The sequence below is a fragment of the Tyto alba genome, unplaced genomic scaffold (assembly GCF_018691265.1).
Source record: "Tyto alba isolate M040663 unplaced genomic scaffold, T.alba_DEE_v4.0 Super-Scaffold_20000042, whole genome shotgun sequence".
In the NCBI taxonomy this organism is placed as follows: domain Eukaryota; kingdom Metazoa; phylum Chordata; class Aves; order Strigiformes; family Tytonidae; genus Tyto; species Tyto alba.
In genome coordinates, this window is record NW_024881293.1 from 11,493,671 (window position 1) to 11,506,835 (window position 13,165).

General features: G+C 39.2%; 1 protein-coding gene across 5 annotated transcripts in view; it reads right to left on the bottom strand.

Moving 5' to 3' along the window:
* CRTC1 (CREB regulated transcription coactivator 1) overlaps positions 1-13,165 on the bottom strand; it is a 47,818-nt gene that overhangs the window by 20,525 nt on the left and 14,128 nt on the right. For 3 of the 5 annotated variants that reach the window (XM_042795052.1, XM_042795051.1, XM_042795049.1), the window contains exons 2-6: positions 7,152-7,268; positions 5,551-5,598; positions 2,503-2,640; positions 1,648-1,709; positions 662-756 (exon numbers count right to left, since the gene is read on the bottom strand). In XM_042795052.1, the coding sequence (XP_042650986.1) occupies positions 662-756; positions 1,648-1,709; positions 2,503-2,640; positions 5,551-5,598; positions 7,152-7,268 (460 nt within the window). The remainder of the gene's footprint in view (positions 1-661; positions 757-1,647; positions 1,710-2,502; positions 2,641-5,550; positions 5,599-7,151; positions 7,269-13,165) is intronic. The other 2 variants (XM_042795053.1, XM_042795050.1) reach the window with 1 other exon arrangement.

Here is a 13,165-nt window from a genome sequence, read left to right on the forward strand (position 1 = left end):
TCTGAATGTTGCGCGTTCACCTACCTCCACATGGTTGTTTAAGGATTAAATTTCTCTACACAGATTTGAGAGCTTTTAAAGTATTTCTTGAACTGACAGCAGGAACAGGGGCCAGCAGAGGGCACCAGAATTGTTGGTGCCGACGGGCTGTGCTGCTCCCGCTTGTAACTAAAAATGTCAGAGAGCACTGTTCGTAAGCATTGCCTCTGAGGGTATATTCACTGGTGACCTCAATCCCATAGATAAAAACTAGATGAAGTCTTGCTACTTTACAATATTGTATCACCGACCATGAAATGCCTGCGATCTCTACACTTGTCTAAAGCTCCTACAAATGGCAAACCCCGAGTACCGCTGAGAGCGGTCTAACCACCAGAGTCCCACAAGCCCAGATTACTTTTCCCCACAGGGCAAGGTTTTAGAATAACAGAATATGGGGTTCAGGAAAATGTTCTGTCTTAACTTTGTATAATCTTGTCTGGATTTCAGTACCCAGAAGAGTAAACGTGGTCCTTTGTTCTGATTCCTGTGTAACTGAATCTAGAAAGCATTAGGTATACATGTATTTATAGAAATAGATGAACACCAATATATGTGCATATAATCTGAAGTACAATGCTTTGAATGTTATAAATATTTTTATTGTTCTTCTCTGTTTTACCTCTTTTCTGCTGCATGTCCTGTGACCCTCCTGAAAAAGATTCCTGTTGAGCTGGAGTCATAGTACTCTGGTGCAAGGCAGAATCAGAATTTGTCCTGAAAGGAAGGAAAAAAAAAAAAAAAAAAAAATTTGTTGTCAGTTTCTCTAAATAAAAGAATGCTTATTCTCATATAAATGTAACCAACTCAGTAAAATATGAATACTCTGCATGAACAAAATGAAATCTATATATGGCATATACCAGGCACAATTTCCTTGTGAAACAATCAATTCGCAGAATAAATTAGTTCAAGTTTGAAGAGCAGTTGTTTCAATAGTGGGATTGAGAGGAATACAGGATAAGTTGGTTGCCATCTTTAGAAAATAATTTTATATGCTTTGTTAATATTACACATGATCAAATAATGCCATTTTTAAGTTGAAAGCTGCTCATACATACTTTGGTTATACTAGTCTTTGAAAAGAAAGCATCCCTGTTTCATAGGGAGGGAAAATGACTGGTTCAGGATGCGAGTATGTTGTGGAGATGGGAAGCTCCACAGGCAACACATCCCTCAGGAGAACGCAGGCCACCACGCAGGCAATGCTGCATCTCCAGTGTCAGGAGCACGAGGGGTAGGAACAGGCATTGCAGTGCTCCTTTCCACTCGAACGCTCCTGAGGGCAGGCTAACCCAGTTCCTGTGCAGTGAGAAATATTCAAGTCTTTTACAACTCAACAATTCTGAGGTATGCCTGGGAACATCTGGCAATATTTACCTTTGGAAAGATCACATTAGCTGACACACCTTAATTTTAAAAGCGGGTGATCTAAAAGAATAAGCATAATAGAAGAAAAAATCCATTTCTAAATTCAGGAAGGCATAGCAATTCAGATGACCAGCTGCTGTGGGGAACAATAAAGGCCTTTGTTGCACATGAAAGTGCTGCAGTCTCAGAGAGCGTAGTCCAACTCCTCGCTCACACGCACACGACTGTGCTACTGACCTTCTCCAGCTTGTGTCTGATGGAGGCGACAGATACACAGTGCCGTACGGACAGCTGTCCACGTGATTCCATCAGTTAAGGGGCAGAACACCACTTTCTCACTTAAGTAGGAGGCCTATTTGAAATCTTTTCCTAAGGAATAATTCAGATTACCTTGTCAGAACCGCTGAACTCACATGAGAAAGGCAAGCCGATTCCCTGTGGGGAACATACTGGCTTTAAAAGGACACTCAAAACAAAGTATCATCTGGACTGTTGTAATGTTTGAGCAACAGGACAACCATCCTCCTTTTCCCTTTCTAAGCATCTAACTCTTCCCGAGAAGCCGCCATCCCTCCACTCTCCCACTCACACATCCCCTTTAGCCCCATCAAGCCAGTGTCATTGCAGCACATTTTAAGCCAGTCAGAAATAACAAGCTAATTCATTTTCACAAATGACAAGAAGAAATAGCACTTGGCAAACGCTAAACTGATGAATCAACTTGTAATAAAATACACAATGAACTGCAAAGAATTATTCTGGTTCAGATTTACTCAGTTCTGAAGGGAAATTCAGTTTCACCAAGACTGCCTTGCCTTTTTCTTCACAGGATCTCAATCTCTCTCAGCTTCATGTGTATCATTATCCCCACTTAGAGCTGAGGAAACAGAGAAAGGTAAATGCTTACTTCACAGAATAGTAGGTATTTATAGACTAGATCACAGTTTAGAAAAAGCAGATGACATTAACTGAAATGGGAAGCAACTCTGCTGACAGGTGAGGAGGGGAGGAAGAAGGGAACCGTAAAAACTGAAAACTGTGATATTATTGAGAAGGCAGGTGTTCACTGCCAGCTCACAATCCAAAGGATATTTGTCTTCCATGTTTATCCACAGAGAGAGGGCGTCGATGCGGGGAGCCAAGACGGTTTCTGTCACGATACACCCTGTCCACCAGACCATGATGCCGAGTTGTTCTGCTTGTGTCCAGCGCCGACGACTGAAAAGGAGTCTGAGAGAGACACATGAAGTTATAAGCAGAAAAATATATATCTGTGCGTGAGCAGTCTGCCAAGAAGCTATTCATACTGTATGCAAGGCTGTATTATTCTAAGAAACGAAACTCAAAAAAGATATGGACAACTGTAACCATGTAAACTTTCCCTCCACCAACATTTCACTAGAGCCGTGGAAAGCAATTACCAAGGCTATCTCTTCCAGACAGAGATTAGAGACAAGCGGAGGCAGACCATGCTAGACCTGCCCTCCCATAAATCAGCACTGCTCTCCAACCTTTGTATCGCTAAAATCCCACAAGTGAGTGTGGCAGGGAGCCTACTGACAACGGCTGTTTACATTCCCTCGGTGCAGCATGCAGCATGCATCCAGAAGGAACATGCTGACAACCAGAGCTGAAACTACAAGGGCAGGAGATGCAGGAAGATGATGCACAGTGAGCCTAACATTCACCAGAACACGCCGCGTTCTCTCAAAACTTCCTTTCACCCCTCCTTCCAGCATAATTATTTTAAGGGGACACTGATAGAATTGAAAGAAAAAGAAAAGCAGTTTCCTTCCTCCTCTGTCTAGAAAAAGTTACAGCATCCAATATTTTTTTTAAGTTATTTTAATTTAATTCAGGTCGTACGGTGAATCAAGGTGGGTTGATTCCACCTTGAATCTTTATCAGCGCCGATATCTTGAGAGCGCTTACTTGTCAGCAAGTGATTTCAGAGAATGAGGATGGCAGAGAAGGGACAGGGGAAGATGAATCCCCAGGCTAAACTGGAAACCTTTTCCTACATTTTCAAAAGCCCTTCCCAGTATATACCTGCGGGGGGGGAAAAGGAAGTACCAAATGGTCAACCTCTACTCATACTTCAGCAGCAATATATGGGTCTCAGGGGAAAAAAAACTACACAGTCTTCCACTGCTTGCCAATGTGAACAGCTTTGCTGAGTCCCTCAACACCATCTGTTTGGAAATCCAAAATTTCCTCCTCCATTCAGGTGCTGCACGTGGCAAATGCACTGTCCTGTCTGCCAAGCCATGAAACCATCTGGCCTCCACATTAATTTTTTTTACTACCTTTTTTTTTTTTTAAAAAAATGTCCATCTTTCACTGCTTAAATTATTATTTCTAAAAAGTTTTACATTTATTTTTATATATTTTGTTTGTAATAACTTTTTAAAGAGTCTTTCTACTATTTTAAACTCTTCTATTTAGCAAATATTAGTCTCCCTCTATGCACACACAACCTGCGTTGATATAACTGGATGCAAAGTGGCTGTGGTGTTTATTTTCTCATTTCTGGGCCAACCCTTTATATGCAGAAGAATATTGCTTAAGTCAACATGGGACTAGCAAGAGAGCACAGTGACTTTTTATTGTACTCTCAGCCATTAAGACCATGATGTTTTGCTTCAGTTTCGTAGCAGGCATAACTTTCTGGTATGAAGACTTAAAAACCTCATGTTATAGCATCTCAACTTCAAGTAATTTAAATTAAAACATGTTGGTTTAATCTCTGCTGCAAACACTAAACAATAATATAGTTCTACCTAACTAGCACCACACAGAACTGGGAATATTTATAAATCCAAAACAACAACACAATGTCTCAAACTCTTCCTTGTGCTGTTGGTACATCAATTCTACCCCAAAAGGCAGCAAAATTTGCAAATACATGCGTGCTTGGACGGTCAACAGGAAAAGCAATTTCCTATGCCAGTGGTCTCAACCACAATGTTACTAAAAAAGGAGAAGCCAGTCTGAAGCATACAGAACATAGACCTCACCTGGAATTTAAAAGGAAGCCAACGCATATGAGTACACAGACAAAAAGCTGAATGCAAAAAATAGTTATTAAGTTTTTGCTTTTTTTTTGGCAAAACTGCACTATTAAAAACACAACAAAAAAATCTAATTTGCGTGCAACAGTGGCACAAGTAAACATGGATCACGTCCCGTCACAGGGCTACAATTTATAGAGCAAGGTTTGGGGCAGTGCTGCTCTCTGGCTTTCCAGGAACAAGGATCCCAAGTGAATCCCTAACTTGCTTAGGGAAATCGGAAAAGAATGCAAACACTCAAGAAAATGGGTATCACCTCCAACAGGTCTGTCTTCTCACAGCAACCATCCCAAACACCAGGCAAGGTACCTTCACTAACATCCCATCCCTGCAGGGCACGAGATACTTAACTATAGTAAACAACTGTGATTTAAAAAGACCAGAACAGATCTGAGCAACAATTTTATTTGGAAGACAAAGAACTAGAACTGTTTCTCTTCCCTAAAAAATGTTCAAGGATTTGAGATCAGAACCAAAACTCCACAAAACATTTTAAAAAGTTAAATACTCACAGACAGGAAGGAAAAAGCTCAGTGCTCTGAAGCAACAGTGTCCCTTTAAGATTTATCAAGACATTGACTTAAGAAATAAAAGCGAGCAAGGTGGGTGAGGGGGAAAGAGAGGAGTGGTACCTACTGACAGTTTACATTTCGGTGCCTCCTGGTGACAAGCAGCATTTGGGTATTCATTCTGCCTTTCCCGATGGAGTTTAACATGCAGGCTGAGTGCACATGCTCAGAGATTGCTTAAATCACAGGCCAAGACAGTGCCAAATAAACCACCGTCTGCATCAAATTAATCCCCCATAAATCATAAGTAATCACATGACAGACCATAGCAAGTCCAGGGAGTCTGTACAGGAATTATTATGCATGTTCCAAACTGGGATGCATGGCAAAACCTGTATTTATGTGACAGACCATAACTCCTTTGGAGCTGGGACGGTGAATCAAATAAATACTGTGCATAGCAGAAAAAAAGTGTAACATGTGCTAAAATACGTATCTACCTGGGCAAACAGTACACCAGTCCTAAATACGTATTTGCACAAACCTAAATACTTGTTTACCAAAGAGACAGGAACTGCTCCAAAGGCTTCTGCCAGAGCTCCGTTGTGCTGTAAATGCAAAGAACCAAGATTCTCAGACACCGACGCTGTCACCAGAGACAAGCAGACAGGCTTCACCTGGTCGGCACATCGTACAAGTATCTTTTGGCAATTTCATCGTATTTTAGCTTAACATTGAAAAACCTGAATAGCGTTCATCACCAATATAAATACAAGGGTTTATTTTGTTGCTTGTCACCATTTATCTGTAACAGTATCTTTGGTTATCTGTGTGTGTGTGTGTGTGTGTGTGTGAAAATATATAAAAACCTGGAGTTTAAGGACAATTTGTTTCCATAGCCTCTTCCCAGTCATTCATAAATTTTTGAACATTCACTTTCAAGCACTCTGTTAGTTTCAGGACTAAAAGAGTCTAAGTAACAACTGTCAGTAATGGCCATCAAACACAAAAATACTGAAATACTACTGCTTAAAAAGAATAGTAAATATGAACCTCCTTAGCAAGAAACTAAGGACAAAATCTTGAAGAGAACAAGACACTTGTGGAGTACTACTAAGGACTTCATAACATTACAAACCTCTGCACTGTATTCCCTAAAGGCAACCGGATTAAAATAGACATTTGCTTCTCCTCTTGCACAAGATTCAAGCTTTTAACCTCCATAAATTCAGCTGTCTACATGTATTTCAAAAGGCATGGTTTGAGGACATCATCAGTAATTTCTCCATATTTATCAAGCCAGCTTTCATCAGAAAACCACAAAATGCAAAATTTAGTTCTTATCACATCCTTACGGTAAAACGTAACTACTCAGAAAAAGGAAAACTAATGCAGAAATTCTAATTATTTTGAAAACCCTAAATCAACTAATTATAGAAATCAGGAGTCCCAAAAGTATCCATCACCTAATGCTATCCACTGTACAACATCTGTCCAAACATGCTTATTAACAGCAAAACATTCACATAAAACACTGATTTGCAGTTTATAGTGCATTACCTGTGGAGTCACAACAGGGGGAAAAAAAAAAGCCAGTACATCCCTATATGTACCTTTCAGCCAGCCCAAATTAAAGTGACTATTCTGATACTGGTTTGTGTCCCACTCCCCTTCTCCTCTCCCAGAGACCATGCATTACTCCCATGGAACACGCACACCACCATGGTGCACCTTCTTCCACACCCCCATCTCCCAGCGCTCATTTCCTTCCACTTTTGCTTCAAGTCTACAGTATCTTCACAGAAGATTTCATTATGAATTTGGTACTGAACAAAAAAAAAAAACCACCACCACCACCATGAATATTCACTGACAAAGAAATTTCATCGCCTCTGTGTATTGTTGACACAAAAGCATCACGACTGGGGACAGGAGAACTGATATCTAACACTAGAAACATCCAGTATGAAAATATCCACACATCCCACCCACAACTATACTCCATTCCAAAAGAGCAAAAATTTTTAAAACAGAGTGAGCTGCTCAGGCCATGGTGCTATGTCCTGAACCGTCAGCTAGCTCATGGTCTCCTGTGAGGAAAAAATAGCATCCAGGCACAGCATTAATGAACAAAAAGAAAGAAACACCCTATTAAACTCACCTGGAAGGGGAGATCCATGGCACTGTTTCCAATCTGATTCACATTTGGCAGTGACCCACCGTAGTACTGGCCACGACTCTGTCCCAGTTGCAAATATTGGGTTTTCTGCAGCTGTAACTAAAAGAAAAGAAGGAAAGTGTAAAGGCAACTCATTTATTTTTCAACTGTTTTAACTGACTCAACTTGACACCACGTCCATTATCACCAAGAATGGATACCATCTATAATCATCAGGAATTCAATTTCAGTAAGTGAATGTCAACGTTCTCCACAAAGCACAGTTGGCAAACTGCCACGACAGGTCTTGTGTGATAGCATGAAATGATGGAAGAAAAATCAACTTCATAGTCAGCGATCGTATTCAATTTCCAACAAATAACCACCACGTGAAACCACATGGTTCTTACATCACTTGCTATTCTGAAAACCGGGACATAAAAAACCCGTGTCAGTCTGATCATGACTCTAATATCAAAATTAACCGGCTGGTCACGTGTGATATACAAATAAGAAAGTCATCTTAATTTAGTGTATTGAGGATACTGTTTAACAAAACATTCAACCTCACAACAATCTAGGTAACAGAGATGTTACAGCAAGTTGCAGATTTCCACATTAGGGAAGTGTTCTGGTTTCTTGCACTGGGAAAAGCCCTGTGGAAAGGGCAGAGACACAAGTTTTCAAAGAACACCCAACCAACTAAAGAAAAAAACAGCAAAGAATTCTCTACTGAGCAGGTATACATGAAAAGAAATGTGACAGTCTGCAGTTTCATTAAATGCCAGATATCACTCTGCAGTTGTGACTGACACTTCCCTACTAAAATATTCTACTATGCTTTCCCATAGTCATATACATTTCTAGCGTGCAAGAGAGAAAGCTCTTTTCTACTCAAACATCAACTTATTTTCATTGTCACTTCTTTCAGACTACTATACTGTCCCAACAGCTCATTAGTAAGACCTATGGGTTTTTATCAACCTTTTGTTAGTGACCTTTCTCAATTTTTTAGTTTAGTAGCACCAACATTAAAATAATTTCTCATTCAATTCTGTGGTGCTCCCACACAACACATCTAGATTTAATACCATGCTGCCACCAAAGCCCTATTTTAGACTGATAAAGCAGAATTTGCAATCTGAACACAACAATCCTGCTCCCAGGGATGCATCTTCCAGGGACTCAAGAAACTACAATTAAAGTAGCAAAGAAATGAGCTTACATAAGTTCCCTCTCCTCCCACTCTGGAGGAGTACATATTTTATAATGTATGTTGTTCCTCACTAGATGTCAACTGGCTGTTTTTGCACTCTGAAAAGGAAAGAACATTCCTAGATTGGTAGCAAAGAATTGTTTAAAGACTAAATGTTCAGATCTTGGACTAGATGCAGGTTGGTTGCTAAGGTACTGTAGTGTGTACATCAACAAATCTGGTTTAGTTTCATTCAAATAGATCTGAAAGCCTTTGCCTTGCAACGCCGGAATTTTGAAGAGCAAAGTTTAGAAAAGTACTAGAAAATGCAGCATCCCCAAAACTGGATGTTTACATGGGTAGTTTTTTACCTTACACTTTCTTCAAGCAACGGAAATGGTAGGATTGGAAGGAGTGGCCCTGCCTCTACAGCTTTACCACAAAGGCCCTGAGGTTGAGTGAAGATGTTTCTAGCAAAGCAAAGGAAGAGCTAGCACTTTCCGTGTTGACAACGCGATCTATGCAGAGTCCTCTGATAACAGAGTGACAACACGAGCAGGGATGCTGTGCGGTGTTGCCAGAGAAGATACCGCACCGCACTCTGATAGCACAGGCAGAAAAGGGACCGGCCTGCTTATATCATGCCGACACTTGAGGGTGTATATATATTATAACAGTCCCTGAACCGAGGAGGAGAAAATGAGATCACGCCGAGGAAAACTGTACACGCATTCTTCCGACTTTAAAACTACCCCTAGGAAAGCAACTGAAATACCCTTTATTCACAGAATCTCCCCTAGAAGCCATCAATTTCCAAATACACACACAGCCAAAATCTTTATGCTTTAGCTGAGGGACTGAGTTAATCCAGAACTTACAAGACGGCTCTTAGAGATTAAACCTCTCTGTGGAACAGGCACTCTCTCAAAAGCCTCAACTATTCGGGCAAGATACCAGTCACAAAGTGGCTGGTTGTTTTTTTCTTAACAAAAGGGTAGATAAATCCCCTCAGCCCGAAGATTTATAAAATATTCACAGTGTGCTGTATCAAACGGTTCAAAAAGATCCCATCTAAAAAGCTTTTCTTTTGCAATCTTTTGACGTGCAATTACAATCCAGTGCTCTCTAAGCAATACATGAAATTAGAGAAATGCTCCACGCTGGTATCACTTAATGAGTCACAGCCCCTCTAACTCATAGCTGCAGATCACTAAAAGCACAATATCAGAACTAGCTGTGCTTTTCGCCTGGTCCGTACATATGTTTTTGTTGTTAAAAAAAGGCTTGCTTGGGATTTGTGCCAAACATGGAAGTAACTATTTCAACAGGTGTTGGTTTCTTTTAAAGAACCTACTACGAGGCATCCAGGGAGGGTGGGGGGTGCATTATGTTTTTTTAATGTTTTGGCCCTCTCCAGTATATACCTATCTCAAAGCTTAATGTAACAGGGAGGTCACAACCATTTGTCTTTCTACTGCAGTTAAACACGGAAATGAGGAAACACAAGAGATCGAGAACTAAAGCGGTTCTCAAAACCGAGCTTGTTAGATGGCTTTGCTGTATCATTAATTTTAGTAACGCTACCTCCGATAAACGCTTCTGGAGATCTGTGCCAAAAATAAGAAAACTGATTGCTTGTTATTGCTGTCATATATCATTACACCCGCGTGTAGATCTGTGTTTGTTCCTCTCTTCAGCCGCCTGCCTTTTAACAGCGAGTGGCCCCCAGACTACGCCGTTTATTGGAGACCATCAACAACTGCCACTTGCAATCTATGAAGATCAAGTGTAAGCAGAGCAGGCCAGTTTGCTGAGCGCCTCAAATCTCCAGCTTTTTAGCTGGTAAGAAAGCATTTTTAAATACTGCAACATTAGACTTTATTGTCATTCCAACAGGAGATCTCAAGGCAAATCAGCTCAAGTTTTTCAAAGCAGAGGACCAGCAAAAAAACCCTGCAAATTTCACTGTCATGTTTGAGATAACTCCAGAGTCTCAAGTTAACTAAGGGGACCTGTGCACAAAGAAAAGCAGCACTGAAAATGAAAACAGACATTGATTGTGACTAAAATCAACACTTCCTCTTTTTTCTGTACAACTACCTCATGAGGAAAATGAAGTATATTGCACAATTTGGGGTCTGAGGATTAGGTTTGAAGAGGGAGATTGTGGGGTTTTATTTTAAAAGGAAAAAAAAAAAAGCCTTTTCTTAATAGAAAAATTCAGATTACTCTTAAAATGATAACAAGTCTCATGACAACTCTAGCTTTATCTCCTGGGGTTAGATTCAATTAGTGGCGACTTGCTTTCTATATGAATTTAGATAGTGAAGTACAATAATGAATTACTTAGTGTTCACCAGATATATTAATTTCTTGAACCACGAGAACTTCGTGACTCTACATTACAGCTTTTCCATTTATGTATTATGTGGCCAAGATAATAGCTCCTTGACAGTTGAAAACATTGCTAAATATTCCAGTTCCTTCCCGAGAAAGCTTTTGGTAAGGAAAAAGCTTTTGCTTGTGAAACCATTTTATTTCTGCTTGGCATTCTTGTTCAGAAGAAATGTTTCCCAAATGACAGATCCTAACTGAATTTGTACTTTTCCCTTCACCAGCATTTCTCTAATGCTACTTAAAGAAATAATTAAAATTTTAAGTTAAAATCCAATTTAATCATTAAAAATCGAGTACTTCTGCATAAGCAGTTTTCTAGGGTAGCTGAAAATGTTCCCCAAATAAAAGGTTGACACACTGTTGATTCACCAGATTTGAAGTTACATTAAAACTAATAAATTTCTGCAGAAGTGCAAGAGTAATAATCTGCAAGGCAGTAGCAGCAAACAGGAAAGGAATCGCTACCTTTCCCTGTAGTAATTAGGAATTTGCAAGCAATTACATTCTTAACTCGGCTAACAGTTGAGTAACATGACCTGATCTTACTCCAGTTAATGGAACTGGACACACACAACTTTGGTAAGAAATCAAAACTATTAGATTTAATACAATTACTGACTTGCTAACAATGGAACGTTCTTCCAGATACTAACTTTTATGTGAACCCACTTATATGAACTACCTCAATTTTTCCATTTAGATTGGCTTAAAGTTTGCTGGATATACAGCTGTGTTTGCAGGGAGAGATTCAAATTATACAATAAATCAAAAAAAAAAAAAAAAAAAAAAAAAAAAAAAAAAAAAAAAAGAAGAGAGAAACATATCCCTAAAAGCATATCTAGTTTTCCTACAAACTTTCTAAGTGTCCAAAACATGCAGGTGGGAATCAAAGGAAGCATTTATTAAAATTCAACACCTGAGTTTCTCTAAATTATTCCAAAAAAAATCTGGGCAAATCACAAACTTATGAACAGAACTTAACTTTAATCAAATGGAAAATTTGACACAGGAATTAAGTCAAAATCCACCATAACCGTTTCTTTTAAAATGCCCTTTTTAATAAATAAAAATTTGATTCCTGTAACCGTAATAAAAGGGTGGAGTGTCCGTTTGATAAAAAAACCCCTAAGATATCTGATGAATACAGGAAGCAAGATTTCTTGATAACTGCTTTTTCGCTGGCTTGCAGTTTCCATACCAAGCTTTCTTATAAATTTTAGCTTTTCACTTTAGAAAGCCTTCTCTTTAGCATGTTGAGGCTAATAAGCAGCAAAACAAGCGCAGATTAAAATTAGAAACGTATTATTAAAGCTTAATTGGAAATTAAATTCTGTTTAAAGGATTAGCTGGAAGTTTTAGAGACTGCATTAGAGGCAAATCCTGGTGTTCAAATTAGTCCAAAGTTTTCCAGTTGAATACATCCAAAATTTCTCAGGAAGGCTTTCTCCTAAAGCAACCAGGGGCAGGACCTGCCACAGAAAAGAATATACAGTTGCCTGGACTTTTTAAACTGACTGGGATTGATTTGGCATCCTCAATAATATGTCACTGCTATTTTCTGATCTCTCCCTAGGAATGAATTCAAAGCCCAACTCTTGGTAGAAAAGTCTGCCTCAATGAAAAGGCACTTATATTACTATTTTTGGCCTCTCTGCAGAAAAGCCAAAGATAGACAGTAAAAACCAAGTGCCCTCTTAACCGCAAAACTGGATTTTTCAAGTTACACAGGTAGGGCAGCGAGAGAAAAACTTCCCAGGTGAAGTGTGCACACGCTGCCTCTCCTGTGAGCCAGCTTTCTCCAACACAAAATTAAACACTAAGTCAAACAAGCCCTCAAGACAAGTCAGTTACTCAGTGGAATCCCAGTGGAAGTATTTTCTTCAAAGGGAGATTTCTTCCCATTCACAATCCTCGTGTTGATAAGAAAAGCAAACAGTCTTAAAAAGAAAGATAAGTTAACACCAATTTAATGATTCACAGTTATTGCATTTAGATTTAGTGGCAACATAGCTATTAGCTAAAAATCACCTCATTACCCATCTTATTATTAGAAAGTTCTTTACATTTGTGTCCAAGTTGCCAAAAACTATCCAACAATTAACTGCTCTGACCACCAAAACAGTTTGGCTTTTCCCTTCCCAACAAACTAACCCTTTTCTGTTCAAATTCTGAAGTTCATATTAGAATCTGAATTCTTAAAACTCTGCACTTGCTACTCAACCAATTTGTAAAATTAATATACATCAAAATAACTGCTCATTTACTAAAACCAACCTCCATGAAAGCTATCTAGAATGTATTTAATTAAATGAGGAAGGATTTCCAAATCAGGGAAAGAGAATCCTGGTAAGCCAAGTAAAAGAAAATTTAAACATTAGCCACAATTTCATTAATTATATCAGGTGTTCAGCTGCCAGTCCCTCTC